General features: G+C 38.2%; 1 protein-coding gene across 1 annotated transcript in view; it reads right to left on the bottom strand.

The window, feature by feature from the left end:
* Positions 1–27,267, bottom strand: part of DNAH7 (dynein axonemal heavy chain 7) — a 175,346-nt gene that overhangs the window by 126,762 nt on the left and 21,317 nt on the right. The window contains exons 9-19 of the mRNA XM_042446266.1: positions 23,513–23,632; positions 21,535–21,718; positions 18,443–18,622; positions 15,007–15,282; positions 14,000–14,127; positions 13,086–13,164; positions 11,106–11,330; positions 10,484–10,630; positions 7,952–8,637; positions 6,449–6,635; positions 1,355–1,548 (exon numbers count right to left, since the gene is read on the bottom strand). Coding sequence (XP_042302200.1) covers positions 1,355–1,548; positions 6,449–6,635; positions 7,952–8,637; positions 10,484–10,630; positions 11,106–11,330; positions 13,086–13,164; positions 14,000–14,127; positions 15,007–15,282; positions 18,443–18,622; positions 21,535–21,718; positions 23,513–23,632 — 2,406 coding nt within the window. The remainder of the gene's footprint in view (positions 1–1,354; positions 1,549–6,448; positions 6,636–7,951; positions 8,638–10,483; positions 10,631–11,105; positions 11,331–13,085; positions 13,165–13,999; positions 14,128–15,006; positions 15,283–18,442; positions 18,623–21,534; positions 21,719–23,512; positions 23,633–27,267) is intronic.

The raw sequence follows: 27,267 nt of genomic DNA, 5'->3' as shown, positions 1-27,267 counted from the left end.
TGCTGTTTGATACCACCAAATGCTGCAGCTCTATCCTATGGACTCCTGAGATTTGTAATTTTACAAGGTCTTCAGCCTTCTCTGCCAAAGATCGCTGGTGCCTCAGAAAACTCAGGATTCTGTAGGACAGAGCTATGTTAGTTATCATGGTGTCAAACTGCATTATTTCTACAGTGTAGATGCACCATGGGACCACAAGTCCAACACTCAAACCACTACACCACATTGGCTCTCACTGCCTCATTTGCCATACTGCAGTTCAGTTTTCATATTGAGAACCCAACTCAACCTCTGTTTGGATGGCATTCAACAAATGAAGAAAGGATTGCTCTGGCCCTCCCTAATATTTGTATGTTCAACCTCACATGAGAAGCATATAGGGCAAAAGAGGAGGAAGAGTAGAGTATTTTGAGAGAGCAGGACAGTTTCAATAGTAGAGAGTGGAAGCAATGCAGAAGCAAAGATTTCAAGAAAGGCTATATTGGGATCAGAGCTTGGAAAAGTTGGCTGGATGGGTTCCAACTTGGACAGTGGTTCTCAAACTGTGGGGTGAGACCCCCAGGGAGCAAGCAAGAGTTGCTCAAGGGGGACAGGAGACTTGGAATCCCTGATTCCTCCTCCTCCTCCACTTCCCAAACTTCTGGAAGAGAAAGGCAAGGAGGGTACTTGGAGCCTCTGCCTGAAGGAGGAAGAGAAGGAGGAGAGCTATTTCCCTATAAAATGTTAAAATATGGATATTCACAAATGTGTGGAGGGAAATATGCACACTAAACAAACAAAATATTTTTATTCATGCATTATGTTGAGCTGGGGGGGATGTGAATATAGATATAAAGGGGATCACAAGGGTAAAAAGTTTTAAGAACCACTGCACTCGGGCATTCTCCCGGGTAGGAGCTGTAATTTTAAAATGTAGTATTTTTTTTCAAGCTTGAGTTGATGTAAGAAAAAAGAGATAGAGGAGCAACAAGAAAGGCAGCAGAGTGCTGGAGAAACATTAGGGAACAATCAAGACTACAGAAAACTTGAAAGACCATGATTACTGTAATGCAGGAGCCGTATGATCTAACAGTTGACCTGAGTTTTACTAAAGGGATAGACAAAAGGCATTGTAGTTTTTACAGCGTTGTAAAAAGAGAAACAATTCAATTCATCAACAGAGAAATATAGGGAATAATGGTGAGAGAGGTTTTAAAGATGAAGCCATGGCTATATTTTTGTTCAATAGGGTAGTTTAGCAATTGATAAGGCAAACAGGTATACATACTATCTTGAAGAGAACAAGTTGTTTACCCATTAAAATGGGTAATCCTTAATGAAAAATGTACACAATGCACTTTGAGTCTCACTGTACCGTGTAGGATCTTTGGTCTCTGAGAGAATTTCAAGCAGTTCATCGTTGGATAAGAAGAAGAATCTAGGGAAGAACAGTCGCTTCTTTTCTAAATACTCATTCAGTCCTTTAAGAATCAATTCCAGGAACTCATTGGACTTCTTCAGTCTCTCTAGCATCTTATCGATCATCACTACTGTAAGAACATGTTTATCCTGAGGGTGGCAAATGATAGTAATTATTAGGCCAATTTAAAATCTGGATGTTAAATACTTTACATTTAGGCTCTACAGCTAAAATGAATTTGTTCCCTTCTCTTCAAATTCTCCTCTGCAATTTTTTAATAATAAGATTTGTTCTGAACATGCTCCCACTCCCTCTTCTGACAGCATTTCACAGAATCATACATTATTAGAGCTGGAAGGAGCAACAAGGACCATCCTGTCTGGCTTTTGCCATGCAGGAATACACAACTAAAGCACCTCTGAAAGATAACCACCCAACTGCTGTTTAAGCACCTCTGAAAGATAACCACCCAACTGCTGTTTAAAACAAGGAAAGTTCACACCCCTCCTGAGGTAGTATATTTCACTGTTGAACAGTTCTTACAATAAAGCTCTCCCTAATGTTTACATGGAATCTCTTTTTTTCATAATTTGAATCTATTGCATTGTCTTCTAATCTCTGGGACAGCAGAAAAGAAGCTCGCTCCATCTGCATGACATCCCTTCAGATATTTTAAGATGGTTATCATGCTGCCTGTCTTCTCTTCTCCCAGTTAAACATACCCATCCTTAAGTCATTCTTCATAAAGCATAGTATCCAGACCTTTCATATTCTCTGTTGCCTTTTTCTGAACACGTTCCAACTTCTCAATATCACTGCATACTATGCCCCTAGAACTGATTGGCTTTTTTTGGCCATTGCATCACACTCCTGACTCATGTTTAGCTTAGCTTCTAATAAGACCTTGAAATCTTTTTCACATACACTGCTTTCAAATCAGGTGTTCATCCTATATTTGTGCATTTCATTTTTCATGCCTAGATTAGTACCTTATATTTATCTATATTAAAATTCAGTTTGTTAGTTTTGTTTGTTTTTACACTTTGTGTTAATACTTTTTTCATATTTTTGTATTATTTTTAAATTGTACTGTTTTAAATTTGCTGTAGGCCATATTGAATACCTATATCGGGAGAAAGGTGAGATATAAGTAAATAAAATAATAAATTTGGCAATCTCCTCCTCTTTCCATTTCTTATACATGTCTCTTTTAAATCTCAGCTCAAGTGAAAGATCTCTGTACATCTTATCCTGAATTTGGGGAGTGTTTGTATGAGCAAGCTTTCACGCAATGTGTGATTTTTGACATTTACTCTTCAGTTTTTGTCATTTTGCTGATATTTTTATATGATGCTAGCTTTCTGCTTTGCTTTTGTGAAAATGCAAATCTTTGACTATAGCAGCCACTTTGACTGGTTCAGTCATTAATCGATAAGGTGGAACAGAGCACCACAAAGGTTTTTAAGATTGCAGAGGGCTAAACATAGGCAAGCAGGTTGTTATGAATGTTGCCTATTTACAAGTACTATCATGCAGAAGACAAATTACTCTTCCCATCCATTATCACTGAAATGTCCTTAAATATGAAGATTCTTACAAGCACCATATAGACTTAGAAATGCGCACTATGCATTTAATATATGCACAGGACAGACTGCATGCAGGGAAGCTCAACAATAATTGTTGCTTTTATATTTCTTAATATTTGATCATTTAGTATATTTCTGATTGCCTGAAGAGGCTGACCAAATCGGAGGCCTTGGTTGGCCAAATCCGTCAGATCATTTCAATCAAGGCTCAGTCCCCTCCCAGGTTGTCCTTTTGGGGGAGATTGAGCTCTAATGTCCCAACCCATTTTGGGATCTATAAAGTGGAATATAAATGTGCTCCATAAATAAACAATGAACAAAGTGATATGTGACTAAGCATTCTCTTAACATTCTGTATTTGGCTTCATCCGACATTCCAAGATTTTACAGCAAGAGTTCAACATTTTAGGGAATATGACAGCTTGCTATAAGGGCCAGCCCAAAGACAAATTGTCTACACAACTCACTATCCCACATAACAGAAGCCAAATTGTTGGACTTTAATTCAGCACTATCCTCTGACATATCTGAGGGCAGCAAACTAGTTAACAGAGCACAGGACAAGTTTTGTGGTGCACACTTTTAGAGAGAGCAGAATGAATATCTGAGGGCTTAGGAGGAACAGCTGGGGAGCACATACATTGCTGTACCCCAATATCTGACCACTGAGGCAGCTGCCATACTCTAGTGACAGACCCAGCCCTGGCTGGCATATATGCAGTCAATGTTTGAGAGCACTCTTGCTGATTTCTGAGCTGGTGTAATAAAGGTATTTCCTCAACATGGATTTCTGAATTTTTCTTACAGCCTACACTGCAACCTTTGCTTTCCATTGTGAATGTACATTAGTCTTTCGTGACCTGACACAAAACGTGCCTCTTCTCCCAAAATGTTCTTGTAGTTTAGAATTTAAATAACAAATATATATATATATATATATATATATATATATATATATATTAAGAGGTACAAAGCACCACTGACAACAATGTGAAAGGTAAAACAGCAAACAAGGGGAACCTCTGGACCTCCAGGTGTTCTGAACTTGAACTCTCACAGTTTGTTATCACTGGCTCTGTGGGCCTGGGCTTATGGAAGCTCAAGTGCAAAACATCATTTGAAGTCCAAAACCTCCTCCCCCTTGCTCTGCAGAATGTTAGCCAATGTTTCCAAGATGAGTAAAATCATTCTAGGACACAGAGAGCCTTCCCTGAGAATTCCTATCATTATTACAATAAGAGTAGTGATGCAAGAAACAACCTAATATCATCTTTAGATTATACTGGGTTGGTTCGTCTTGGCTGGTGTTGTTTCCCCTCCCTGAGTTTAAATATCCCTCGTTTCAAATAACGCTTTATTACCATTTAGGACACCTCTTGTATTCTGCATTTGTGGTGTCACATTCCAAGTGCTAAAGATTTTCTTCCATTATCTAGCTTCTAGATGTCATCATCATCATCATCATCATCATTATTATTATTATTATTATTAACCTTTATTTATGAAGCGCTGTAAATTTACACAGCGCTGTACATACAATCTTTTTAGTTAGACAGTTCCCTGCCCTCGGGCTTACAATCTAAAAAGACATGACACAGAAGGAGAAGGGAGTGGTGGAGGGAAAGGGTAAGAGGTCCAGCAGTTCCTCTCTACCTCCGAGGCCTGGACCAAGGCAGATGGACTGGAGGGGGGTCATGGCATGGGATATAAAGAAACAACATATGTGTAGAACCACAAGAGAAATGCACAGGTGCACTGTAGTGGTACAGGCAGGCTATGTGCACAAATTATACTCACATACCATGGTATGATCCTTGACTATGGTATCTACTTTCCTCTGGTATCCTGACTCTTCTGTCTCTCTTTCCTTTGCTTTTTAATCCTCTGCTCAGAGGAAACATTCTGAATAATGCCACAAGAGCACCCTCAGGTGGCAGCCACATGCAATTTCAGTGGACACATTTAGCACACACTTAACTAAAAAGGCAGATACACATACACCCTGTAACATTATTTCCATGATTTTCTCAGGAAACAGGGGACTGGGAGATAAGCTCCTTTACCCACATTTTAATACTAAACTTCCACTGATATTTAAGAGCTACAACTGAAATGTAACTTGACAAACAAATAGGACAACTATGATGTTTTTCAATGCACAAATGTAATTTGTGAGTGATCTGCAGACAAACAAGCTATATAAGCATACAGCGAAATTGTGACTAATCAACAAACTGTTCAAATGTCATGCTTGTATAGCTCCTCTATGGAGCCAACCTCTTCTTAAGTTTATTTAAACAACTTCTTTCCTTTCTCTTTTCATACAGAAAAAAGATTGCTCCTTTACACCATTTGTTTATCGAAAATAGCAGGGAGATCACAGAGCAATTTCATTCATATTGATCTGAACCACATGGTAAAAATTTTCTGAACTGGGATAAAACATAAGGCAATCAAAAATGCTTTTACTATTTCTTATAGCTATTGTAAAACATAACAGCAAGTCAAAAAATCAACAGAGACTTAAATTTAGTTTATGCTGATATGGGATACACATTCCCACTATAAAATCCGGTCACTGTTTCTAGACATACACTGCCACCATGTGGAAAAAGAAACCTGACAATTTATTTACACATAAATGTTCAAAAATGTGTTAGTTTTGAGACAATGAGTAGGAGCAGCCTCATGAAATGCAAAAGATTGCAACTTGACAACTTGATCAAATACATTATTATTCAAATGTATCATCGAATTAACTATATAATTCCTGAGTTGGTATTCTAAGATGACAAACGGAGTCATTTAAAAGTCTTTAAAGTCTATGTAGGGCAGCCTTAGGTTGAATTCAATGGTGCCATTTTGCTAGGGAAAAAATGAGCAACTTATGTTGACTGAAATGCCAAAGACCACAAGAACCACCACCAGGGTTGCAAACCAGCTGCTGCTCCCAATGAAGGCTGTGGCAGTAGCAAAACTAAACCTTCCCTCTTCCCTTATTTCATTTCTATTTAGAATATTTATATCCTGATCTTTTGCCAGACATACTTGCTTATCTCTTTCTCATTTTAATCCAAGATGTGTTGAGTGCATACACATTCTGTTTGCCCACTGTGATGAACAGAATGATGAATTCGAGAGGCCTCAGTTTTGATCCAGGAGGGTGCTTCTATTTCTTACAATCCAGATGTTATTCTCACACAACTAAGATGTCTCATGTCCCTACAGTTCCTTGCATTCTATTCATACCTTCATACTAATCCATCTAATTCCCCCAAACAAATGAACCAAAGCTGGTGATCAGAAGAAACATGTGCAATTAATATACTTAATTCATGAAGTTCCAGTTGCCAGTAAAATATGCTCCAATTTGTTTTTGTCTCTAACAGCAATATTTTTTCACATTAGTTCTTATCAAAGACATATCACGTTTAATTATTTCAAAGAGAACCATTACTACCTGAATGGCATATTTCATGATATCCTTCCACGTTTTGTCCACAGCGGTGAATCGTCTACCTTCTTCAGGCATCTGAGCCATAATGTCAGGGGAACTGAAAATAGGCTCCAAATACAACCAGGTAGCCTGAACCTTGAGCCATTCATCCAAAATTTCCTGTACCAACAAAAGCTTTGATTCCCATTCTCTATAAAACAGAAGACACCAAGCTTCAGAAGCATGCTTTTAGAAACAATACTTCTCCTTTGAGGAGACTCCAACAAAGAAATATTAACTCTAGAATTTTCCTGTTTCTGTGATCTGAGAGCTGGGAATGAGGAAACATCTCTGACTCGGAGGTATCCCATCTCCTGTTCACCAGGGAAAGCAATTTCAGAACATGTGATTATTAAACAATGCAATAGTTCATACTCTATTCCCCACTCCCTACACTACCAGAAAAAATAGTCCAAATTATGAATGAAACTTCCAGTTTTGGAACAGGAAATCTCAGATTCTTCCCCCTTATCATATGATGGGAATGAATAAAATGTATAGCCAATATGAAATAAACTAATTCAATTTGCTTGCTGTTTTCTGAATTCAGTACTCCCCATCCCTTGCAAAAATTTCTGCCAGGTGTTATGTGGTGAAAAGAGTGCAGAGAAAAGTGGGAAGTACACCTTTATCCATAAGGAAACATGAAGTGACCATGAAGGTAAGGAAAAGTCAACAGTCTTGCAGAAGCCCTACTGCAAAAGCTTACTAGGTATCCCTGATTATATTCCCTCGGTACTTCACCTCTCACGATTGCATGAGTTTACATGAGATAAGAACTGCAGTATCCACAGCACACTACAAATAATATAATATTTAAACATGTCTGAAGAAAGATTGCTGAGGAGCTTATAAAACACATACAATGAAGAGGGAAAGGGCGGGCGGGGAGAAGTTCACTCCTTGAAGGTCTAGCCAAATTACAAGCAGAAACTGGAACGAGAGAAGAACCAGAAAGAGCATCTATTTTCCCAACTACTTATAGCTTTGGAGGACACATCACCTATATATTTTGAATCTTACAGATGGGGTAGACATTATATAAATACATATAAGATTTAAAATGTGAACCTGATCCATTTCAGGATGTAATCTGAAATCAGTATGCCCAACTTCACTTTTGCTGATTCAATACATTAAATTATTAAAGAAGTGGCGGGGAACTTTTGAAATATCATATGGATTATGGGGGCTGAACACTTTCCACATCTCCTAGCTATCTTCTCCTGAATGGGTACTTACAGTCTTATGGAGAGAAAACACACCAGGGTGAAGCAGTTTTGGGAAGGGAGAAACCATTGGTAAGGTCTCCTTCCAGCTTGCCTAGAAGACCCTTTAACTAAGCTTTATTTTTTTGCGATTATCATGTGTAGTTTAGCCTTTTAACTGTGAATTATCAATGCCACAAATGACAATAGGTCACATGCAAGCAATGTTGTTGAAATCTTCCTTCAGGAAATTATTTACCTCATCTTTTTTTCATAAGGTTTGATAAAAGGAGAGCCTCTCATAGTTTGTGTTTTGACAATATGGTCATCCAGCAACATTTGAATGTCATCCACAGCTGATAAAATATAAGTTCCTGTTTCTCTATAAGAAAGAAGAACAAATTCCATGGCATCCCATTCGGAAATCATTTTCACCATGGCCTTCTCAAGTGAATGCTCTTTGCTGGCTGTTTCACTGATGCCTTCAAATTTTTCCAAGAATGGTTCAAGGTGCATATCAATATATGAAGAGACAGTTGAATCTTCAGAGGGTTTCAATGAATACCCAACTATTTCTGACATAGCTTCCCAATGCCGGTCTTGCAAACCAGGGTTGCAGATCACTTGAATCAAAGGAATGTGTTCCTTAAATTCCTCCACTTTTGTTTTGATTCTCGTTGTTAGAAATAAGGCATTTGGTGAATCATGAAAGGTTCTCTCTAGCTTATACAGTGCACGCCAGTAGTTTCCTGTATCCATCTCAACTTGATCTGGATTCACCTTGGTGAATATTCCATCCATCCAGTTTCTGTATTTGGTGTTAAATTCTACTGTCATGTCATAAAGTCGAAGATATGGATTCAGTGTGTCTTGAATTTTTTTACGTTGTGGATACTGAGAGGGTATCCATCCATATGCTTCCTCTTCTGCATTAATCTGATCAATCTAGAGATGCCAGAGATAATTTTTAAAGCATTAACACAGGCCCCAAATTAAATGATAACTCAACATTACACAAATGCAAGACACTTATATGGATTATGCAATAACTGTCAGCATAGTCACTGCAGTACAATGAGCCTTTGGTATTCTAGGGTTTGGTTCCAGGACCCCTATGAAAATCCATGGATGCTCAAGTCTCATTATATACAATGGAGTAGTAAAATAGTGTTACCTTATATAAAATGGCAAAACTGAGGTTTGCTTTTTGGAATTTAAAATATATATATATATATATATATATATATATATATATATATATATATATATATTCCAAGCTTTGGATGGTTCTGGGTGAGTATCTTTTAGGCAGGTACATGTAAGTAGTTCAGTGGTTACTGCTTTTGTAATAAAGGCCAGCTAGGTTTACAGGGGAAAAAAAAACCCAAAACTATACTGTATGGTGAAATATCAGAGGCTTCTACTCAGGACTGATTCAAACAGAATGCAACCTTCAAGGACCTTGCAGAAAGCAATTTACTAATGAACCTGGCAACAGTGATTTCATCACATGAACGGTAAGTTGTAGGGGGGAAATGAGGTCATATCAGTGTATGCCGAACAGCAGCCTAAGTGTGTGACAGAGCATTCATGTAACTGCAGTACAACAAGGCAACTTATAATACATATCTTTTGTTATACCTAGAGGTGTGCACTGAAGAAGGCAGAGAGTGGGAGACGAATCACCCAGTCTAAAGCTCTGCTGGGCTCATGCCAATAAAGCAGAAAAAGAAGAATGAAGTAAAGAAGGGGGGGGGGGGGTTTGCAGAAAGAGGTTGTTGTCTCCATAGGAGACAAAATATGAACCACACTCAATAATTAGTCATAACCAGCATACTAAATTGTGCCTGGAAGCAAACTGACACCCAGGAGAATTGTTGTGCCAGGGGAATTGTAGGGTCCCTGTAACAAGTCTGGCTGGATCAGGTGAGGTTTCTGAACACTCTTTAAGCTAATTACAATAGTCCAAAAGGTATGTAACTAAGGCATGTACCACCATGGCCAGATTCGATGGCTCAAGGAATTAGTGCACTTGGCGCACAAGCTTTAAATATGGCCACTACAGAAACCTAGGCCTCCAGGTACAAAGCTGAGTCCAAGAATATATCCAAACTGCAAACCTGCATCTTTAGCGGGGGGGTGGGGGGTGGTAACCCAATCTAACACAGGCTGAATCCCTATTACATCTGATGAGGTGGACTATAGTCCACAAAAGCTCATAGAATCAAGGAATCACAGAATCATAGAGTTGGAAGAAATCACAAGGACCATCCAGTCCAACCCCCTGCCCTCGACATGACCATCCAGTCTCTGTTTAAAAGCCTCCAAAAAAGGAGACTCCACCACCTCTGAGGGAGTGTGCTCCACTGATGAACAGCTCTTACTGTCAATGAAGTTCTTCCTAACGTTGAGGTGGAATCTTTTTTGCTCTAATTTGAATCCGCTTCTTTGTGTCCTATTCTCTAGAGCAGCATGTTATGCATTTCTTTTCCCCATTATTCTTCAAGGTGTTTCTTTAAGAATTTTTGCACTATGGAAGACTAACACAGCTATTTTTGTCAAATATTAATGCAATGAAACTGACTAGAATCATGTTGTCCAACTAAGTAGTGTCTATTCTCTCTGAAATCTCAGACAGGGATATCTCCTACCATTTGGCACCTGAGAACGTTTAAATGACAGATTCCAGCAACTGAACATGAGATTGTTTGTATTCTGTCATTAAGCTAAGGCACTTCCTGACAGAAAAAATCACAGTCTGCTATGAAGAAAAATAAGCATCTCTCCTTACCTTATCAGCAGCTGCATCGAGCTTTGTATTCAGTGCCTGTGCTTTTTTCAGATATCTATTGACTTCCTGAAAGTCTCCATAAGAATAAAATTCTTCAACTTGCTTACTATAACTTTCCAGTTCTTCCACAAATCTTTCACAGCGTATCTATTAAACATAAACAAGTAGACAGAGGGACGTATCACTAGAAATCTAGGCACACACTCCAGTATTATAATACAACAGCAAAATTTTACAATTATTAAGTAGTATTTTGGGGTAATATGCTGTGATAATCAGTAGTCTGTCAGGTCCCTATTGCTTTGGCAGTGGCAATTTTGCATTTGACCGCTGAGATCATAGGGAAAGGTGTGCAAAGTGTGGTCCTCCAGATGTTGTATTGCAACTCCCAGCATTCCTCACCACTGGCTATACCAGCCAAGGCTGGGACTTAGTTTACAGAACCTTATCCTAGAAACACAACCTAGATAGGCATGCAAGTAATTTCAGTTATGATATCAGTATTGTGGCAAACAGTCCCTGTTCATTCTGGAGGTCAGCATAATTCCCACCCCTGCTTTGAGGGCCATCCCATGCAACAGTCAGTAAACCAGGAACCATTTAAAAGAAAAGGAGCACTAACTTTAAGGCCTTCTTGAAATTGTTCTGTTTTCTCTTTAATTATATTTCTGTGTTCCTCAAAAATATCCCCCATTCGTCCATACCACTGGAAGACACTATTGTTCAGTCGGATATCTACTGGCGAGAAGTTTGTACACTCTATCAGATAGGCAAGGCAATTTTTGGCATCAATCAGTTTCTGTTCCATCTCAAGCATGTCAACTGTTTCCACTTTCTCTATGTAAGCCTAACAGAGAGGACACATTAAACAACAGGTGTTACTTGCAGCAATACATTTCTGTGCTCTTTGAACCTGCAAATAATAATAATAATAATAATAATAATAATAATAATAATAATAAGGTGTGGCAGGACTCCCTGCTATTTGAAAGAAAGAGAGAGAGAGAGAGAGAGAGAGAGAGAGAAAGAAAGTTCATTCACGTTCTATGACAGAGTTAGGTGCAGATCAATAAATGTTTCATAATGGTTACTTCAAGCCTTCTTCATTACAGTAGTATAATTTTAGCAGCATGTAGGTGTCATTTTGTGATTGATATTTTTTTCTGCATGCATCTGGATGTCAGAAATCTTTCTGGATCTACGGCAAATCAGCTAGAAATCTACCAGTAGGTCCAAATCTACCTTTTGCCCATTCTTGCTACAATGTAAGTCAAAACTCAATGGAGGCTTTCTACATTAGTAGAACCTTGCTCAAACAAGGTGTTGAAGCCGTGTACCTTCAAGTCATTTCCCACTTATGGTGACCTGAGGTAACCCTATCACTAGATTTTCTTGGCAAGATTTGTTCAGAGGAGGTTTGCCATTGCCTTCCCTTGAGGCTGAGAGATTGTGACTTGCCCAAGGTTAACCACTGTATTTCATGGTGGAGTAGGGAATCAAACCCTGGTTTCCAGAATTGTAGTCCAACATTCAAACCATTACCCCACGCTGGCTCTTCACCAAAACAAGAGCTGCCCATATTTGTCCAGACTCTTCTCCTCCAGCAGCCCGAGATGCCCCAATCCTTCCTTGTACAGGAAATTCCTGTAACTCCCAAGGAAAGGGAAAGAGCTTTCCTCCAGTAACTACAAACCCCAGAATGCCGCCATGGCAGTTAAAGTGAAATAATAGTGCTACAACATTATAGTACAATAGGGCCCCAAGGGAACTCCACTGCTGTGAGAACAAGGACAGGGATGACTATTTTAACACAATTAAGGAATGAATACTCCTCTTATAGGTACCATGTCAATATGCCAGCTATCTTACCACGCCTTTGGCTTTCAAACCCTTTTCATGCCTTCTCAGACACAGAGGCTGATTGAACTTTTTAATACTTTAACCCATCAGTGTGTAGAACCAGTGAGTTTGCCATAGAGAAAGGTGCTGTGATACTTCATCCTAACTATCAAAGTTGTTCCCAAGTTCCACTAACACAGTGAGAATGATATATTAAATGATACTTTAAAAAATAGCATAGAATTGGCACCACTCCACATTCAATGATATGTGAAATATTTTTCTTCTAAGGGAACTAGACGGTTTTCCATATTCTAAGTTTCCCAATGAACCTGAATGGTCCTCTGACTACTGTCTGTGTAAAACAGTATTTTAACTGAGGAGCAAAGCATCTAGGGAGGGCTTAAATACCATAAAGGCACCACATCCCACCTGATTTTCGAAGCTAAGCAAGGTTGGTCCTGTTTAGTACTTGGATGAGAGACTGCCAACGAATGAATGGGTAAAACTGCTTCTGGGTATTCCCTGCCTAAGAAAATCCTGTGAAATTCATAGGGTTGCTCTAGGTTGACAGGCAACATGAAGGCACATAATAGCTAGTCTCAAATTTAGCTTAGCCTATGAAGAGCAGCATACAATTACTGGTCACTTGTTCTCAAAAGTGCTTTTGCATGGTCTACAACCTTTTCCAGAACATAGAGAATCTTTCCTTTCTGTTTTCAAAATGATAAAATCCATTTATTTTCAAAAGAGACACACATACCTTAAATTCCATCAGCTGATGTGTGTTTGATGGAGTGGAAAGAGCTTTCTCTGCTATCTTCTCAAACTCATCACAAAGCCTGGAATTGTACATTTAAAAAATATAGCATAAACAAAACAACACATACATATTCAACTACTTTCCAGATATATTCCACTTCACCTGCCAGTATCACAGTACCTCAAACTTTTACAGATTAAGTCACTTCCTATGCCTGATCAAAAAGGAAAAAGACAACCTTCCTATTCCAAGTACTTATAATCAAACCACAATTGGGGTGATTGCCTTAATTAAACAACTCAGGAGTATCTGTGGCATAGTAGGGGAAAACCACCAGTTAAGATAAAGACAACAGTGTTGAGACCCAAAAAGTGTTGAGACCTATAAATTGATTTGCCAAAAAAAGCCAACACATACAAACAGAGTAGAAGGATGGAAGACTAACAATCTGGGTATTCCCATCAACCTTAAATAGTGTTTTAACTGAGCTCTTTGAATGAAACATATAATAGCATAAGATATATGATTTACAAAAGAGAGTAAAGTATCTTTTAAAAGAGAGGTGGAAACCTCTTAGTTTTTCAGATGTTTTGGGCATCATGTCCTAGAAACCCCAATACAAAGGTAAGATAATGTAGGAGTTATTATCCAAACTATCTGAAGCACTATAGTTCTCCCATCTCTGTTTTACAGGAACACAGCCTTATCCACCAGTAAACTTCCCAAAATAGGCCTGAGGCATATAATGATACCTGCATGAGTACACATTCCTGTTCATCCTGCAGTTTTCTCGAGGCCCCACTGAACTGGCTGGAAACTAATGAGGATTTAACTCCTTATTGATAGATGATAGCTCATGACCAGAGCTGGATCATGGACACATTTATTCACAACTTTGAAAACACAACATTTACCTTGTATTAAGATCTTGATGATCTTTGAACATTTTGGCAATAATTTTGCAACAAATGCCATCAGCTCGCTTTGTGAGGGCTCTGATCAGCTCATCGCAGTGTAATTCAAACATTCCTAAACGAATACACTGAAGCACAAGTATTAATGAGAAAAAAATTACTAACAAAGAGCAAGAATCACTTATCAGAATCACAGAGAGAGTCATACAGAGATCCAAAGAGATCCATAGATCCTTCTTTTCTTAATGACCAAAAGTAATCTTGCAAATTGTTCACAGGAATGTGTTCTTCTTTTTGTCTTGTTGTTGAAAAATACCACAGCAACTATAAGGTACTGAAGTTTCTTTCAGCCCTGTTTAACATTTGCTTTCAAAACTAAAATCTCTGTTTCTACCAAATTTTGCTGAGCAATTCCATTTCAGGGAAGGGAAAACTATGCAAAGAAGGAAGGAAATGGACCTATAAAAATGGCGAAGGGATTCCAGTTTTCATTGTGGAAAACAGGCTGCTGGATTAAACAGGCCTTTGTCAGCTATAAAAGCAATTCTGCTCCGCTCCAATCTTTCCCTCTTTCATCTGAGAATTTTCTACTGATTTTCATAGCTGTGGAGTAAACATCTCCAAAAAGCAGCACTCTGAAAAATTCTCTCACACATGGTCCAACTTGAGGCAACAGCCCTGTCAGTCAAAACAGGTGATGTTCCAGCAGAATATTTTAGGTCTGTTCCACTTTGAAGAAAAATGTTTGTTTTCTGCAAACACATTTGAAGAGGAACAAGTGGCCAGTGACTATATTCTACAATCATCACTTCTAGAACCCAAAGGTATGTTCTGTCTAAAATAAATAGCCGTTAACAGATTTTGTTCATTATCAATAATTCAAAGCTGGCGACTGAAACTAATAAGGACCCAATATTCTACTGTAATTGTGGTGCCTCTCTACCACCACCCAGAGCTAGTGGAGGGCAGTAAATAACAGTGCATTTCCCCTTGCAAAGATACATTACCTTTCGGGAAGTGTACTGGATTTCATCCCGGATGCTTTGAAACCTAGCAATTTGTGCAGTTATTTCTTCAAAAGTGTGCTCCTCTGACAGGAACTGATCAATCTCCCGTTCTGATTGCTTGGTGATCAAGTCTTGGTACTTGTCATAGAGTTTGAGGTGTTCAGTGGGTGCTATGCTCTCTTTGGCAATCTCATCTTTAATCTTTTGCTTGTGCGCCTCCAAAATTTCATCAAGGATTATAGGCTTCAAGTTCAAGGATCTGGTCTTGGTGTCAGGCTTTCAAAACAACAGAGAGGTGTGGTTCCTTTACTTGCACTCTTTTTGTTTGTACAAAAAGTCAAATTATAGTGCAATGTTTAAAGTTATCAGACCAAGGGTGCAATTTATAGCGAAGAGATTTTCCTATTCTATAGATCCCCAAAAGGGAAGTACACTCACAGTCATTGTAGACCACCTCCCCCCGCTGCATGGGCCAAGGGGAAAGGCTCAGCTGTGAGCTAGGAACAGATGAGAATTTGATGTCAGCCCATTTTTGAACATAAGTTTTTAAAAGTTTCAAAATTTCTTCACATATTTGATGATGTTTAAAGAAACAGATGTAAAAAAAACTTGAAAAGTTTTCACCCATCTAGGCAAACACACCCACCCAGTCCAAGGGCTCTGAGTGCTTAGCTCTTCCAGTTCTGGCATTACACCCATTTCCTGTTAAGTGTAGACATGCAGTAAGCAACCATGTTTGCAATGCATGCATCCTACCATGTTGGATAACTATCAGCCAGGCTCCATCTCTCCATTTTTGGCAAGGTACTAGAGCACATGGTGGCTTTTCAACTAGAAGGGTTCTCAGATGAGATTGATGATCTAAATCCATTTAAGCCTAGTTTAATAACGAGGCTTAAATGGGTTAGACAGAGACAGTTTTGGTCACCTAGGTGGGTGATCTATGTCAGGAACTAAATAGGTAGTGTGTCTCTGTTGGGTTTTTTGTATTTCTTGGCAGCTTTGGATTTCAGCAGTGTATTTGCATAATTAAAGCTAGTACACCAGCTGTGCCTGATTTGGCCATGGTGACACAGGCCTTAATCACACTGCATTTGTGTTACAGGGGCAAAGCAAATAGTGCAAAAGGTCCATGCTAGGACCAGTCGTCCCGACCATGACAGCGCATACACCTGGCCTTGATCCAGGCCACCATAGCAGTCCTGAACCAGGTGCCAAAAAGGAGCACTATTTTATTGCTCCTTTTTGGGATGGTTTTTTGGCAAAGAGCTGTGCCTGGGGCATGAATCATCTGAATGCCACGCCCTCAATGTGGTCCAATGGTGGTCCTTTGGGGCCGTCTCCTTGAGGTCCCTGGTACTGCAAGATCCCTTTGCACACTCTAAATGAAGTTGCCTTTCAAAAGGCTCATAAATTTCAGTTGGCTCTAAAAACTGCAAAGGAAAAAAGCTGGGAGGTGAATCCCTAAACAAACACAAGCAGGTGAATGAGCAAAAAGTTTAGGGGAGATGGACACTCGGCAATTTTATTTAAACAGTGTGTTGCACTCAAATGCAATGAATATATTTTAAAAAATGTTAAAATACAAAGCATGCGATCTATAAAAAGTAATTCAAGCCTGTGGGCCACGCCCTACAGACATAAACGTAAAATGAACAATCAGTACTGGGCCAGAAAACTGCAAATCCCATGGGAACATATACAGTACAAGAAATATCAGTTCATTTGTGCCTCACAGAATGAGATAAAAGGGTATATAACAGGTTAGAGAGTGCACAATGACTAACAAATTAAAACGGATAATGCAGTATGCCCATTACAAAATAATGTACATGACCACTGAGGAAGACACATATGTCGAAACGTGTTTGGTCAACATTTATTATGTCTGTAGGGCGTGGCCCACAGGCTTGAATTACTTTTTATAGATCGCATGCTTTGTATTTTAACATTTTTTTAAATATATTCATTGCATTTGAGTGCAACACACTCTCTAAAAACTGCAACCCTACTGTTATCTGAGGCTGGTTACTGGGAGCACACAGCTCTATCATTGCAACAGCTCCACAGGTTGCTGTGGTCCCTTTCTGAGCACAGTTCAACGTGTTGGTTATGGCTTATGAAGTCCTACACAGTTCAGGTGCAGGAGATCTGAACGAATGACTATATCTTCCTAAATGAATTTGTTCAGGCACTAAAAATTTTTGGAGGGAAGGCCCTTCTCTCCGTCCCAACACCATTCCCAGCACATGTGGTGGAAACATAAGAGGGCCTCCTAGGTGGATTCTTTCAGGGATGCTGGAACAACTTACTGACTTTTTCTCAGCCAGTGAAAACTTTTCTGTTCTGAAAGGTTTTTAGAAACTGTCTGCAAGGGCTTTTAACAGTGTGCTGTTTTGCTGATTTTTACTTTTGTCTTTTAAGAAATTTACTTTAAACCATTTTAATTCTATAGATACTTTAACTGCATTTAAACCATTACTTTTTATATGTTAGAGAGATTTTGTGACTGCGAATGAAGAAAGGAAATGTCATTGCCTTCCCTTACTGCCTTTGTTCTCAGTTACATCAATAACCTTTGGGGGGAGGGAAGCCTGGATTTTCTGTCTGCGTAGCTATTTTCTCTATAATATCGCAAGCAACTAAAATGCAGATTTTTACTCTAACAATGTAACTTTCCCCCCTTTAATGTTTTTTTTCCCAACCATCCTTGCCCAATGAACAAGCCAGTGGGCTTCAAAGCTAATGTAATTTTTTTACACTTTAGTTATCCTAATAAAGATATCTCCACAATGATGGGATTTGGGCTTTCGTGTATTTATTTATGTCTTTGTAAAATATTATTAATTGTATTTGTTTCCATTTTCGTAAACTTCCTGGTTCTCCACTTTGGGGGAAAGGCAGGATACAAATGCATTAGAAGAGGAGGAGGAGAATTAGGATTGCCATGCTATTTCTGCCAAGGTGTTGATCTTTAATAGCTGTATGGCAAGTGGATACTTCAGGATCCTGGCCCCAGCAGAGATAGTTATGCATTTGTCTAAAAGACCTTTGCAGAGATCTTCACCAAATTAATGCAAAGAGTTTGAAATTTAAACCAATTGTAATATGGGAGAAAGGTAAAGATTTGTCAGCTCCTAGCAGAGAAGTATATCCTCAACCATTTTGTTCTTGCATGCAGTGCATCATATCCTTGAAGCATCCCAACACCTTCCACAGGGTTGCCTAGTAACTGAGATGATTTTAGCTTTTGCAAGTAAGAGAGAGTACATAAGTCACAATTGTCTGTGTCTAATGAGATATTGTCCTCTATGATGGCTATAGAGCTTATTTCCAAGCAAATTAATTCAGACTGCAGCTCAGGGCTGGCAAAAAAAGAAAAGGAAGAAGAATCACAGCAAGGAATCAAAATCTGTATCATTAGAGAATGTCTTACCCACTTTGAATACAGTTTGGTTTCTACCCTTGGCAAGAGATTGACAGCTTTCACCATGACTAAATAAATGTTAAGAAAGATGGCTTCATAGTCAGAAAATGCAGGTTCAAATACAACAGCATCATTTTCTAGAATCAGCCTCATTATAAATCCTGGGTGTTCAAAGGCTCGAGTGGACTTCTGCCAAAAGAGAATTAAAAATTGGGGTAAAAAATCAGTATGACTAAATTCACAATGACACAGGTGTATGAATGGGATCTGTCATGCTTTATCTCTCAGGCACCAATCTATTTCTCAAGATATCCTAAATCTCTTTGCATAAAATCATGTCTTCATATATCCTCCTAAAGCAAGAGTGAGAATATGCACCCTTCCAGATGTTGTTGGAAACCAACCCATATGCCCCAGACAGCATTGCCAATGGTCAGGGATGATGGAAGCTATCAACTAAAAGGCCCGAAAAATCATTTGAAGCAGCTGGATGCAGCTTGCTACATGTAAAATAGGATGTTGTATAAAAGGCAGTTTTCATTGCATCTGAGTACATCTAAGATAAGAAAGAAAGGTAGATCTAATCAAACACATTTGTTAAAGTACATTATCAGAACAAGAATCAGGACCAACGCTCATAGCAATAAGTCTGCGTCTAACTCCAATTGTTAATTGAACTAGAGTAGAACTATGAAATCAGAAGTGAGCACAATATGGGGTTGGGAGGATGTTGGAGGTGCTATAGTCCTCCATAGTCCTCTGAGGAGGTCAATGCTGCTCACCAAGCCCTGACAATTCCCCAATCTGCATTAAAACAGTGAGAAACTGACACAGCGGTATTAAATTGCATTGATCCAAAGGTTCTGATGTAGTGAGAAGTAAAAACTAGATCCAGACCATGGAATTAGCAGTGGTTATAATAATAATTATTGATCTTGGTCATCAATAATAATAGTTCTTTAGAAATATAATAAAAATAATAAATAAGTAAATAAAATAAACAAATAACAGCATTTCTGTTCTACTTTATCTCAGTGTAATTGGACTGGCAGTTTTTGCTTATTACATGAACATCTGAAAAAGCAACCCATATAAGAACAACAAAATTGCAAAGATAGAATGCCCTTGTTTTGATCATGATCCAAACATCAAAACAGCCCTTTTGAAAAAGAAATAGAGCTTTTCCTAGTCCTATGATTAACAATGGCCACTTTAAGTAATAGCCACTCTGTAGTAGTGGCTCACAGTATCCTGGATCCTCTAATACTCTAAAGTCTATTGGTTTTTTTGTGCAGACATATCAAAGAACAGATTCCATTCTGGCCCACAGGGAATTAGAGTCAATGATATCTTGTTGAGTGTTTTGTTATAGGTTGGTTTGGTTTCTATGGTTGTTATATGCAATGGACAGCGGGTTAATTCACCACCTGGAGAAGGCTTTTTTTGGACTATAGCTTATGGAATCTCTTATGTCTGGGATAGGCAAAAATATGTATCTCTTCCTTAATTTTTAGGCCGAAGTTCTACATAGATGAGAATGTAGTAAGCTATAGTGCAAAAGGACCACAGCGATTCTATTTGTACTGGGGCTGCGGCAACCTTACCAACCCAACTCCGACCTGGGCTGCCAAAAAGGAGCAGTTTTTACCGCTTCTTTTTGGCCTGGTTCTTTTCCAATGACGCGATCCGGTGCGGTTTCCCACCACATTCAGGCTGTGCGTCATTTAAATGCGCCAGGAAACCGCATCATTTGGCCTGTCTGTTTCAGGCCACAGGGCTCATCCAGAAATGAAGAAAGTTCTGGAGAATATAGAAAGTTTCTGGTTCTTTTTAATTAGATTTTACCCGCATTTATTTATTTATTTATTTATCCATTCACTTTTATATTGCCTTTCTCCCAGAGAAGGCAGTTCACAAGGTAAAAATATGTCAAAAACTGTACAGTATGCCCATGTTTGCATCCAAACTCTTTCTTGAAACATCCTCGGTTTCCCTCACTCCTTCCATTATGTTCTTTTTTCCCCCGGCACTTATCACATATATCTAAACTCATGTATCATTTCAACAACTGATTTTCACCCGGTTCTACTGAACCTTCTTTACTGTTATTCAGGAATTAATAGCTAAAGGTCTTTAGCAGTATTACACTAGTTAAAAATTAGGATCATTTTGTTTTGGTGCAAACGCTCCCCTTTCCTTCACTTGATCTCTTCTGATTCTGCTGTCCTGGGAACAACAGCCTTTACTTGATGTAGACATCTTAGCTAATTCTGGGATAATACAAACAGAAAACCAAGTAGAAATACATTTCATTTTGGAAAACACTGGTTTGATTTAAACTGACCTGAGAAGTAGAAATTAAAAATCCTTGGTAATACTAGGAGTTCTGAGAAAATACTTTGGGATGATGAAAACTGGTTTGTACAGAAACATTCTGTATAGATCTGGGACTTTCAGATACTTTTTTTCTCACTTAGAGGAACTCCCAGTATTGAAAATGGAAACTAGTGCAAGACTCAGGGCAAACATAGACTTTAATAAATGTTTTTTATTATTTACTATTTATTTAGTGTAAATTTTATAAATTGTCTATACTGTAAGATATATATGTGAGAGTCACTTTACCTTATGCCTGAAAATACATAGTTCCAGAATTTGTTTTTCATTTAACTGACACATTATATTTTCTGGAGGGGAAATGCTTTCATCTATTTATCTGCCTCTGATTTCTTGTGTACCTTTATTTCATAACTCTGATTCTTTGTTTCTCTATTTTGATTTAAATAAATATTTCAAATGCACTGCCTCGGAAATTTGCCTCTGGTCATCTGTGTTTTTACTCTCTTGCTCACTGGGGCAAATAAAAAACTTGGTTTTGTGTTCCTTTGTTGATCAGAGGTAGTCTAGAAATGCTGATGCTTTTTTCTCCTTTTACTAACAGAACACTGCATGAAAATGCTGCAGGCTTAAAAACCGAAAGTCTATCTTTCTAAAATGAGGATTGCCTTTGTAATGCCGCTTTAGAAAAATACCATTTTGTGAGGGAAAAAATGCAACCGACATAGAGAGGACTTGTGGTCCAGCCAGTGAATCCTACTTACTGGAGGCTGTACAATTAAATTTGTGAAATCCTGCATTGAAAGTAAAGCCAGACTCTGCAGTTGCTGGGTCATTAAGGTCGCAGCACAGTTGAAGAATGACTCTAATTTGGCACTGCTGGCATTTGTGGGCACTTGTTTCCTTTTATTGCCTTGGTAATAGATATTTTGCACTTCTGGAAACCACCTGAAAGAATAAGGAAAAGTTTTGAAGCAAGGATTCACCTGAATATATTTTTCAATAGTTTTACTTCTATGCAAGATTTTGTCGTGGTACCAAAAAAAATTGTTTTCAAACAAACCATTTAAAAAGCCATTTTAAATTCCCTGAGATAAAAAAATTATAACAGACATTACACATAGTAAAGGACCTTTCAGCTTTCTTAAAGTGATGCATAAGATCACAGCCTTTTATCCCAGTCTCAGACAGAATAATTGTTATTCATCCTGACCTCACAGAAGAGGAATATAATCAATCAAACAAATGAATACCTCTCATATGAAGTAATCAAATTACTTACAATATCAACTGCCTACTCTATGAAGGAGTAGACCAAAAATCTATTTTTTAATCACCTGCAAAGTACCTTCCTGGTGAGGAAAATTATGGCTGAAGTGGAAACAAATGCACGAAGAGTAATACTGAAAATGCTATCATTAATTTGTGGCTAAAGGCTATTTATTCTTCACTGTCTATTGGGATGCTTGACTAGTAAAGGTCGGGTTGCAAATGCAAGTGTAAGTAGCAGTACACTGCTATATTTATTTATTTTAAATGTTTATACACCACACTTTATCTTATCAGGTTTCAAGGTTATGTACAATCAATTTTATATGCATGCATGCATGCACACACGCACAGACAGCATACTTTTTTTAACATAACAGATAAAATCTTGATGTTGCCAAACAATTTAAATGCCCACGTAGAACCATCTTTTTGTATGGTATCATTAGGAAGAGCACTCTGTAGTGAGTGCACTATTGCTAAGAAAGTTCTTTCCACATGTAACCCTTACCTTCTTCACACACCCAACCCAAATAAATGTCAGTATGATTGCCAATTTTATGGCCAGTGCTATCTGCATGCAACAGCCCACTATGGGATGAGATTAGAAACCTCATCTCGAAATCAATTATTTCTTCACTGACAGGAAGAAAAAATCCTTCTTGACAACTGATCGAGAACACAAAATCCCAAGATTAGGTGTGGCTGACTTTTAAGCTGCATGTACCAGCATAAAAATATAGCATTAAGTGAGTTCGTGGGCCTTTTCTAACCAGAGAATTCCACTGTGTGTGCAGGGATGTGTCTAAGGACAGGGTAAAGGTCAGGTCAGAGTGCCATCTAAGCTTTTTATTTCCTCATCCAAGAAGAATCCCATGTCCACCTGAATAATGCCAACATACTGGGAATGAGAGTATGCCACTTTGATCTCTGCATCATGCTTCACAAGACAATGACATGGAACATTTTTGTCCAAAAATGTGACATTGTCTAGTACAAAACAAAAAGAATCGCTGTGAGGAAAAGCAGTAGATTTATTGGGACTATTTTTGGTCCAGGCTTTTTTATTGTATTATTATTATTATTATTATTATTATTATTATTATTATTATTAATTGAGGTGGGAAGAAACAATGAACAACATCAGAAAAGAAATGTGTATGGCAAGCAGGAAAACTATACAACTGTTCAGGTGACAACCAATGGAAAACTGACATTATAAGTCTAGTGTATTCAGCAACAAAATAAAACTAAAACATCCCATGAAGTGCTGGATGAGGAACCAGGGAAACCAGAGTTCAAATCCTTGCTCAGCCATGGAAACCCATGGGGTGACATTAAGCAAGTTACACTCTCTCAGCCTCATAGGAATCCAATGGCAAATCAAGAAAAGCCTATAACTGGGTCACCATAAGCTGGAGTTGACTTGAAGGTACATAACACCATCACTAATAAAATATACACTGATCTTACTTTTTAAAAAGAGTATCTTTGGCAGATTCCATATGCTTCACAACGATATTCTGGAAGAAGGAGAGCTCCATAGATTCTTGGCGTATGTGGAATGCGCCTTTATCAAGTAATCGCAAATCGCTGTAAGAATCATAAAAGCAAGCGTCTGCAAGCATATTTCCACAGTGCAATTGCCTTTGCTGTTTAATGCTAAAACAAAGAATCTACCATCTGTGAAAAATTAGTTATCTTATTTTGTTTGACACCAGTTAAAACTTCTCATAGCCACAGCTTTAGTTTCCAATTCTAATTAGCCATAGCCATACATGCTCTAAAGACTGCCATTTGAGGCTATAAGTCTGATTTCATGCAATGGTACCTCAAGTGCACATAGCAGTTAATTTGTGGTTATTTTTACATTTATTTTAATTTCATTAACAACTACAAAACTGGATTATAAACATATAGATCTTGAGCTGCCTCAGGGTCATAATCCATGTACAATGCAAATCTTAACATGCGCATCATTGATGGAAGCAGTCTGTGACTTGAACAATATGCTTCAGATGAATTTATCAGAATTTTTAAACTATGTGATTTCAATGAATCGTCACTCATCTTCACTTCTTTACAGATTTCGTTTGTGGTTGCTTATCTTCATTTTCATTTGTACTTATTCACATGATTGTTTTGAAAACATTTTCTTTTATTACCTAGAGGGCCTCTGCAGGCATAAGGAGGCATATGCATATAATAAATGGAATGGAATGAAATTTGCAGCAGCCAGCATGGATTATTTTGCAGAGGCGTAAGAAGGTGTCCTAGATCATGCTAAGCAACAGAAAACAATGAATACACAAAGGAAAGGGCTCTAGAAAAAAAATAGGTACCACCAACCAAGATGAATAAGAAATGTAAGTGATCACTTAACCAGCAAACTTTCCTCCCTTTTTAGATGAGGATGCAAAAAGTGCAGCTCACAAGCCATATGTGTCCCCCTAGGATGTTTTGTGGTCCCCAGGGCTCAGGTTTTTTTAATGCTCTTGAATGCCCAAATAGAGGGCAATTTCACCATATGTTGGGGGCCTCCTAGGGATCCCTTTTTCCCTAACACAAAGTAACCCAGATGCTGACCTCCTGGTAATTTCCTGCTGCAAAAAAAGGCCTCTCCTGGGAACATGTGGCAAGTGTCTTATTTACTGTCACTATCACATCTATTTGATCCCCGATTAATAACCCCACAGGTACATTAAGTCTGAAATTTGAGCTTGGAAAGTTACTCTTTCTAAAATTCTGTATGTCACTCGCAGCAAAGCCCCCAAACTGTAATTCATTGCTGTTAATAGCCTGACACATATATATGTGTGTGTGCATGATGTATGTATGTGGGGAGGGGGCAATGAGTTTAAAATTTCAGTAGCCAGTTTAATAATCCAATTTTGACCCCAAGCCCAAGTCTAAAACTTGTTGCTTTACTACTTTTTAAATTATTTTCTACTTTGAGGGGGACTCCCTAATACGGAGAAGGCGATGGCATACAACCTGTAAAATCCCAGTCTCTAAATACCTCTAAAAATTCCTTTTATCCGTAAGTAGAAAACATTACTCATTACACAAAGAAATAATAATAACAGTGTCCCTACTCATTGCATACACCCTTGCTACCCTCTAAAATGCAACTGCTTTCAAACATCTCTGCTTCTTCTTCTGGATAACAGGAATCGGGGTAAAAGACGGGATTTAAAAATGGGATTTAAACTAGATTTAAATTTTAAAAATCCACAAATGCAGGAAGTTTATCAGATGACATCACTGTTAAAGTGAATTAACGCAAAGTTAAACCAGAGGTAAAGCAAAGAAAAACGGCAGTTTTTTACTTTCAGAACTTCCCCAAAGTATAAAGCTTCCATTTTTCTCTGCTTTACCTCCGGTTTAACTTCACATTAATTCACTTTGGCAGTCATTAACTTCCTGCATTTGTAGGTTTTTTAAAAATTCGAATCTAGTTTAAATCCCGTTTTTCAATGTGATAAACTCCTTAGCCTCAGTGAACAGGGAAAAATATGACTAAAACTCTGCATCACCTTCCTTCAAGCTAATCCTCTCTTCACCAGAGAGCAATGGCAAAACAGTTGTGACCTTTGGTGGGTTGGAAGTAGCAAAGCAGTCTCCTGACCCTTGGAAATAGGCCTGACACAAATCATTCCAGATCTGCAAAATAGTGCTTCTTAAGTGCAGTGATATATACTACAGAGGCTTGAATAGAGAAACAACCCTTGGCTCTTTCTTGGCTCATCCAGAGCCACAATGTAGTCTCTGTGCAGTGAAATTAATCAGATTCAACATCTTCAAAAGAAAAGAGATTGTTGCTTATTAAAAAGGGAGTTATCTTCTGGACTACCCTGCATCTCAAATTATAATTTATTAAACTATCTGATGAACTGTTATTTATTTCTCTGTTCCCAAGAAACAAAGGAAGAACAACTCAATTAAAGCTTCCCTGTAAGACATAACTATCTAGGGGACCGAAGAGCAAAACAGCAACAAAAAACTAAATGTGGCAAAGAAAAAGTTCTGAAGTCCCCCCTCCTTTTCCTTAGCTTCGATCTACATTAATAAATATATTATTTAACACATACTTAGATATCTTTAATATTAAAAATATCACATATATTAATAATATAATCTCAGCTTCAGGGATGAAAATATCTCATTTGGAAAGTGGCTCAACCTCTGATTAAAATGAATAACAGTGATGTTTAATGGCCTTGCTCTGTCAGGAACAGAAACCTTATTCTGATCAGGCTTAACTTGAGAAATATTTTAAAGATAATGTTCTCTGACAACAATTAGTTCCTTCAGGGCTCCAGCTGTCAGAATGAGGTATTACCTCAACAGAACAAGTTAAGCAAATGTTGCTTTATTTGCCTTCATACAGGCAGCCCAGGGTGAACATTTTTCAGCTATTAATCTCATTTTAGTTCTCTTTCATTTCTTTATTATTTTATTGCTTGCCTACGTTTAACATTTAACAGCTGTAGACTGGATTACAAAATACTATGGAATGAGAGTGCTCATCTGTGAGATCATAACATTTTACAGTTTGAGGCAATGAAAATGACCCATATTTTAAAAAGCCAAGTACAGCTGTTATGGTGTGCCTTCAAGTCATTTCTGACTTATGACAACCCTTAGGCAAACCTATATAAAGCGGAAACAATCTTAAGAGATTTCCAAAATATAGACAATGAGTGAAGTGTAAACATTTTAGCCATATGAATGATATTCTGTGGTCCCTGTAATACTTTCACACAAACTACATGAAATATTGAACCCCATTCTGAAGTCAAAGAAAAAGGTCCAGCCTCAGAGGAGAAGTTCTGACCCAGATGCACATGTTTCTTGATTTAGATGTGTTGTGTGGGGGTTTGGGTTTGAGGACGTGCCATTTTCTATTCCACACCAGGTCACAAAATATTTTGGCTTGGCCCTGAGCATAGGGAAATATTCTAACCAAGGTGCTGTTCTTCCACTTATGGATCAAGTATGTGATCTGTTTAAAATGGCGGAGAGGAGGCAGGGCCCTTTTAAGTGAAATGGACAGTATACAACTAAATTGATGCAAGCTGTCCTGAGCTCTCAGGGCAAACTGTAAATCAAAATAATGAAGAAATATATTTAGCTTGTCTTGCTCACATCCATCCTTCCATCCATCCAGTTTTTCAAAGATTTATGATATAGCTTTCCAGGTATGCTGCCCCTTATAAGGCAGTTTA

Source organism: Sceloporus undulatus, chromosome 1 (assembly GCF_019175285.1).
Source record: "Sceloporus undulatus isolate JIND9_A2432 ecotype Alabama chromosome 1, SceUnd_v1.1, whole genome shotgun sequence".
In the NCBI taxonomy this organism is placed as follows: Eukaryota; Metazoa; Chordata; class Lepidosauria; order Squamata; family Phrynosomatidae; genus Sceloporus; species Sceloporus undulatus.
The sequence above is the reverse complement of the archived record's forward strand: the minus strand, read 5'-3'. Positions and strand labels throughout refer to the sequence as shown.